Source organism: Vollenhovia emeryi, unplaced genomic scaffold (genome assembly GCF_000949405.1).
Source record: "Vollenhovia emeryi isolate VEMERY1.0 unplaced genomic scaffold, V.emery_V1.0 DF939298.1, whole genome shotgun sequence".
Lineage (NCBI taxonomy): Eukaryota > Metazoa > Arthropoda > Insecta > Hymenoptera > Formicidae > Vollenhovia > Vollenhovia emeryi.
The window spans coordinates 205483-212061 of NW_011967068.1; the positions used below are offsets into that span (position 1 = coordinate 205483).

The 6579-nt window shown below is 40.2% G+C and overlaps 2 protein-coding genes across 4 annotated transcripts in view; one reads left to right on the forward strand and one right to left on the reverse strand.

The window, feature by feature from the left end:
* The first annotated feature begins 1575 nt into the window (after positions 1-1575).
* Positions 1576-4438, forward strand: LOC105558972 (RWD domain-containing protein 4). 2 transcript variants are annotated; one of them, XM_012006953.1, is made up of 5 exons: positions 1576-1801; positions 2666-2775; positions 2844-2868; positions 2935-3039; positions 4090-4438. In XM_012006953.1, exons 1-5 carry the CDS (start codon positions 1697-1699, stop codon positions 4255-4257), a joined length of 513 nt encoding a protein of 170 aa, XP_011862343.1. In that variant the 5' UTR covers positions 1576-1696; the 3' UTR covers positions 4258-4438. The 2 variants fall into 2 exon arrangements, with proteins under 2 accessions (XP_011862343.1, XP_011862342.1); XM_012006952.1 differs by having other exon boundaries at positions 1578-1801; positions 2844-3039.
* Positions 4330-6579, reverse strand: part of LOC105558971 (RUS1 family protein C16orf58 homolog) — a 3592-nt gene continuing 1342 nt past the window's right edge. For both annotated transcript variants that reach the window (XM_012006950.1, XM_012006951.1), the window contains exons 3-9: positions 6314-6474; positions 6026-6218; positions 5849-5964; positions 5331-5527; positions 4993-5252; positions 4615-4795; positions 4330-4534 (exon numbers count right to left, since the gene is read on the reverse strand). In XM_012006950.1, the coding sequence (XP_011862340.1) occupies positions 4446-4534; positions 4615-4795; positions 4993-5252; positions 5331-5527; positions 5849-5964; positions 6026-6218; positions 6314-6474 (1197 nt within the window). In that variant the 3' untranslated portion in view covers positions 4330-4445. The remainder of the gene's footprint in view (positions 4535-4614; positions 4796-4992; positions 5253-5330; positions 5528-5848; positions 5965-6025; positions 6219-6313; positions 6475-6579) is intronic.

Here is a 6579-nt window from a genome sequence, read left to right on the forward strand (position 1 = left end):
GAGGGAGATGGAATTTTGGACGAAACGACGCGGGACGCGGACTCGTCGAACGGAAACTTGCATTAATCCGCGGCATTATGCGCTTCCCATTTTCCTCCCTCGTCGGTTCCGCTCCCTCACTATCCGCTTTTCGCTTCATTTCGCCGACTCGCGTTATGATATGGCGATATTTACCGTGATGGCGAACGGCCAAGCGGAGAGAGGCCGGCCATTTGCCCGATGCGCCGATGCACTACGGCCGGACATCGAAAATACGAAGAACGATCGTATATTTCCGTTTTTAAAGCGAACTCCAAGAACGAAGACTCGGGGCGCTTAACTCGCGTGATTAAATTCCACGGAGAACGATTTATCCCGCGTCTTCTGCAATTTGCATCGCGCGACAAGTTATGGTATTTCGGCGATTGAGAAACCATTTCTGTTTCAGTAATTGTTCTCTCTCTTTCTCTTTAAATATTTTTCAAATTTATTTTGTCATTCTTAAAATTTCAAATCGTATATAATTTTATCGAAAATATTGAAAAATATTATTCGTGTTATTAACGTATTGTTGTACGTTAATAACACGAATAATATTTATAAAGTGCAACATGATATGTATAAACTTATACAATACATTACCGTTGTATAAGTTTATAAATATCATGTGGAATTTAAAACAAATAGGTGCTTTTGTTTACTCGCTTTGCCAATAATTAAAAAATTTTGTATTACGTCAGTTTTGTAACTTAATTAAATTTTCTCATTTGTTTGTGAACTTTATCGCGGATGACAATTAAATAAAAATTATTTGCGCATTTACTATGCAGTGCTAAGAAAATTCTAAGATTTCTTAGAAAGTAAGAAGAGCTAAAGTTAAAGTCTTTTCAATTCCAACATTTAATCTGTATTTAGTCAATTTAAGCGAGCAAATCAAAAGAAATTTTGCGAGGTAAGTTTCGTCTTTTAAGATGCGATTCTAACTTTGATAAAATTTTTTACTTCGTGGATCAATTTTGTAAAATTTGTGAAAATTTTCACGGATTACAGAGTCCAATCCCGCTCGATGTGTGTGCAGAATGTGTGACTGATACGAGCTTAAAGCGTTGTCAAGAAAAATTCTTCTTCTTCCACTTGAAGTAGGCTTGAGCCTGTTTTTCCGATTACTTCGCCTCTTGGTCTGAGGCAAACTATCGGTTCTGTGGGCGTTTGGTATTTTTTTTACCGAGGGTAGGTTGCTGCAGGGCCTCGCCCTTGCACCCTCTTCTTTTATCTGAGCTTGGTACCGGCAGGGGTGAATGCCGATTGTTGCGTGCTCCACCCCGGGCGGAGTAAAAGGATATGTGCGTAGCAGAATAATGTCCGAAGAAATCAGCGGTGTTCGTGGACCTGAACTCGGATCTTCTCGTTTATTTGTTTGTTAAGCAGCGCATCTTTCTCCGCGTCACGCTCGTCACCAAAGTTAAGTTAACATTTACAAAATGTAAGTTGTAAAATAAAATTGGCGACGCGACAGAGCTTGCAAGTTGAAAACAGGGCTGCCACAACGCGCACGAGCGGCGTCATCTGACGACGAGGGCGCGAGGCTGCGCAAGGAGAGCTAATCGTCACGAAGGACGTTGTGCAGACTGCTGTAACAATTTTCTAACCTAAAAGGATTGACGCGGTGACGCTCGAGCGTGGTGCGATCGTCCGGAATCTAGTCCTGGGAAGGGAGATGAGCGATGCCGAGCTCCAGGAGGAGGAAAGAGAAGTGTTGCTCTCGATATACGACGGCGACTCAGCTTTTAAACAGCTGACACCCACAACGTTTCAATACAAGGTGCAAGGACATCTTTTGCCTCGTGCCTCCTCCTCAATGAACACCGAACGTCAATTACACTCATGTTACAATTTCTCACTCAACAATGTAAATCTAATACGACACATGCGTTACATTACATTTACACCGTTGAGTGAGAAATTTACCTAGTTTACACCGTTAAATCAATATTTGAAATGTTTAGTCGACCCAACTGGCAGAGTTTCTGTCTAGCAGACTAAACATTCCAAATATTGCTAACTATTTACTGGCGACATCAATCTCTTACTACCGTTAAATCAGTTGACGCGGATTGAACATTCGATACGTCCCAGTTTGTACCGATTAATTTTAAAACGGGTCTGGTCAGATTTTTAGTAAAACTCCAGATAATGTTCTACTGCTGCAAACTGAGCGGCAGTGCCACTGAATGCATCTGAATTTAACAATGTTGCACGAACCAAGTGACTCAAGCGTTTACAATGCGCCAGAATCGTTTGATACGCGTATCAACTTGGTCTGATACTCGTGATACAGGAGTACCAGACCAAAACGCATTTAAGTAATCCACGTGCGTTTATACCGAGCGCATTAAACGACTTGGTACAAATATAGTACTTGATACGTGTATCAAATGCTCGGTGTAAACTAGGTCATTGTAACACATAAATGAGATGTAACTGTTAACCCTTTTTCTATGCATCTCTTCGTTCCAAGTTTGAAATATTTGATTTTACAATTATAAGACAGAAGCGAATGAATAGTTAACATACGCACTGTTAATTTCAGTCGTAAGATATAAATGTTTCTCATTTGCACACCAAAGTAACATTATGTTGAGATAAATTGTACGTATTAGCTAAACAATAATGATTGTTCACACAGTATGGAGAGGACAACGACATGAAGTCATTTCTGCTGGAAATCTCATGGGGCGCAGCATATCCTACAGAAAAACCGACCATCAACATGAATACGTTTTACAATAAACACATGTAAGTGCGGCCGAGCAACCGTTCAACTTTTCTCGCTCACTCGATTAAAGAATAATTGGAATGTACAGTGTGCAAGAGGTGAAGGACAAGGTGGTGAGTCACATAGAGGCAGAGGCTGAGCAGTGGTTGGGTAGCGCGATGACGTATACGTTATTTCAGTCTGTCCAAGAACATTATGCAGACTTAGTCTGCATGCAACCGGACTCAATCGCAGACATAAATTCGCATACCAATAAGCTGAAAATCACGGAGGAGAATCAACAGGTATACACGTTGCATGGAGTATTATTACGATTTACTATTAACCAGTTCAGGACGAATATACTGTAACTTCCTCGCGTGCGCGTTCTACACGTTACTCACACACACTCGCGCTTAACGAAATGACTCGGACTCGGGTCAACGAGAAAGGAGATTTATCGATAAAATACAGCGGAGCGGAGGAGAATCCGTCTTTACTATTACAAAACTTCTCCGGAAATCACGTCAATATCTCCCGTTGCTAAGGAGCGCTCGTCAATCTCCTATCGATTAGAGACTCGATCCAGCTGACTCGCCAGGGTCGCAATAACGCGGGCGCAACAATACTATCAAGAAACACAGTGGCGTTTAGAGGATTTCTCATTTCAAACAGAACACGAGCGTTAAACGCAGCGAGATCATTCAAATGAAAGCCTGGTTTTTGCTTCGATTCGATTGGGTTTTTGAAACAATTCAGAGAGAACTCATTTGCATATCAATTTGGCCCAAGTCTCCTAAAATTCGAAAATTGCTAGTATCATAGAAGTAAGTCATGATGTACGAGTCAAAAATTATCTGCACTTTTCGTTCTACAATTTATTTAAACAAAAATAGGGGTTCAATGTGTGCATCATTTTTCAACATAGTCTCCTCCCTTGACAATGCACTTGGTCCAGCGGTCCACAAGCTTGCGTGTTCCTACCACGAAGGTTTTCGGTTGGTCGCAAAGCCACTTTTGCACCGCTTCCTGCAACCCAGATCTTGCTCCCTCCAACTTTTATCTGTACAGACGTAGACGTGCAAGCGGTGCAAAAAATGCACAGCCTGAAATCTTTGTTGTAGTATTATTGAAACACCTGGTTAGAAGCATCTAATCCTTTAATCGTTTAACAGCTAGACTTTCCTTCTCATTTTGAAAAAAATAAGAGTCACTCAACAGGTTAAAGAATATGCATTGTTCATAGTGCTAAAGCGAACAAAAGATTTGGATTTGAATATAAACTCCGTCCTGAAAGGGTTAAATGATTTTATTATTAAAAATGATTGTAAGCGAAATATCCTAATGCTTCTAAGGCCGAGGAAACGACAAGGAAACCGAAGAAGGAACATTTAAGTAAAGCCCAGAAGCGTAGACAATGGAACAAAGCGGATGGCAAAGGTGAAAGACCGCGAGGATGGAACTGGGTGGACATAGTGAAACATTTATCGCAGACTGGGCCAAGAACGGAGGAGGAATCGTAACTTAATATTTTGTACAGTATGAAAAGCGTATTATATTTTTATAAATTGTTGAAAGTAAAACCATTTCCTTATGCATTTTCCAAGGTGGTTTTATTCTCATATATTACTATTATTGATTTTTAATTATGGTCAAGTAGAAAAAATTATTTTAATAAAGAACACTTAGCAATTATAAGCGTAATCGTTTCTCAGCGATTGATTTCTAGCGGTTCACCGATTGTATGATAATCAAATCTCCATGCGCCAACTGCTAGCAGATTTGTTTCCGTTTTCCATCCTAGAATTATTAGTTATATACATATTTGCCTTCACGCTAAACCATTGATAAATATCGATTTAAATTACGACATTACGTACCATTTACTTCTAAATTGCTAAGAAAAGCTTTGTACTCATCGTCAACGATTACGTCTACAGCACGGATAGCTACAATCGACAGTTGTACATCACTACCTGAATTCGTAAGCCTCTTGTGCAGAATGTACGTTCTCAGCAGTAGGTATGATATTTCAGACGTTTCAGGTTTCAATAGCACGTCCTATATAATATTACAGTATAATTACAGTAAAATGTAGATTAATGATTGAGGCCCGGTTTCACCAACATTGTTTAACTTTAAGCTTAGCTTAATTCGTTCTCTTTCCGACTGTTACCTCGGAAAGAAACATAAATTAAAGATTAAGCGACGTTTGGTGAAACCGGACTTAAATATGTAAAAAGTGGTGGATTTCTTACTATCGGTATTTTTTGTGCTATACACAGATAGAAAGCACACACGGAAGCGTAAAAGTATGCTTCCAGTATTTCAGTCGGTTGTACATTTCTTTTGAGGGTGATGAATATATTCCTTCGTTCCATGTCTATCGTTATTATATACTTTCTCTTTTCAAAGAACTTTAATAAAACTTCCGTTTCCACGGGTGAAATTATATTTCTTTTCAAGATGCTCGCGAAGGATACACCAATTCTTATATCAAAACCATGCACGCTTCTGGCTAGAAGTGAAATTCACAAATTGTTAGAAGGCTTTTTACACGGCCAAAGTAAATAATAGGATAATTTTAATATCTTACTAGGATTTTTGAGCAGAAATACCGATTCCTCTTTATTCACTTTACGTGGACCGGCAATTCGCTCGTTCATCATGTAATTTTGCACGATTATAGCCAGACGATCTTCATTGAGCGTGTCTAAACATAATGCTTTAACCGCCGAATAATTTGCATACAGATGGACTGCCACCAGGAAGAGATACAATTCTAATAAATATCTATAGAGAAAAGTCCCCTGTTACAAGATAGGCTTCTAATGTGAGGTAGCAGGTTTTCAACGTTCAAATTCAATGACAAATCTTTTTTCGCACTGATATTGCACGATCCAACAATGAATTTTTTACTAAACAGATTTTATTGCAAGAGCAATAAATTCATGGTGGAATCACTAAATGATGCCTGTTAATTTAACAGAAACCCCGCTATCTCATATTAGAAACTTGCCCCATAATAGAGGACTTTGCTTCACGTATTTCATCAGCATTATTAAAAAAAGTTCATAATAGCAGTCAGACACGATAAATATACCAGATACATACTGTCCATCGTGGAATAAGGACAATATGAAGATTCCAAAGAAAGACGCGATTAGATTTACACAGGTCTCCTGACTCCCGTCTTTCGCGGAGACATCTGCCACGTTATTCTGTACCGCCTGTGGCAAGCAAGCTGTCTTAGCCATTGAAGCTACAACGAACGTACAAATAGATATTCACCTGGTGATGAATCATTGCCGTTCTCGTAGCTCCACCGGCAACACCGACGATAGACTTCATAGTCGTCGAGATACACAGAATCGAGACAGAGTACGAGGAAAAGTACGGCACAAGTAACTCTATCCCTTTGGCTACGTCGTCTAAGACATCGGCGAATAGTCTCCACTTTTTGCACTGCCCATCCAATTCAGTTCTACGACAGAAGGAAGAGGGGAAACTGCGTCGTCGAGCGCGACGAGGGTGCGCTAGCGGCTGTTCGTGGAGAATATTTTCGTTTTCGTTTCTTACCCATTCCACCATGCGAACATTATGCTGCCAATCATCCCAGTGCCGCTCTTCAGGATCCACGTTATCGCTGCTGCCAAGGGCGTAGCACTCGACTCACCGACTCCTATCCCTTTCATTATGGAATGAGTCGTCAGCGTGCTCGTTATAGTACTCGCAAACGCCTGCAAAATGTTAATTTCATCTCTCCGCGAGTCGTCTCGTCCGCAATGTATCCCGCGAGCAAGATGATAGCAGCACGTCGACAGACTGAATGTGTTAATTTATAG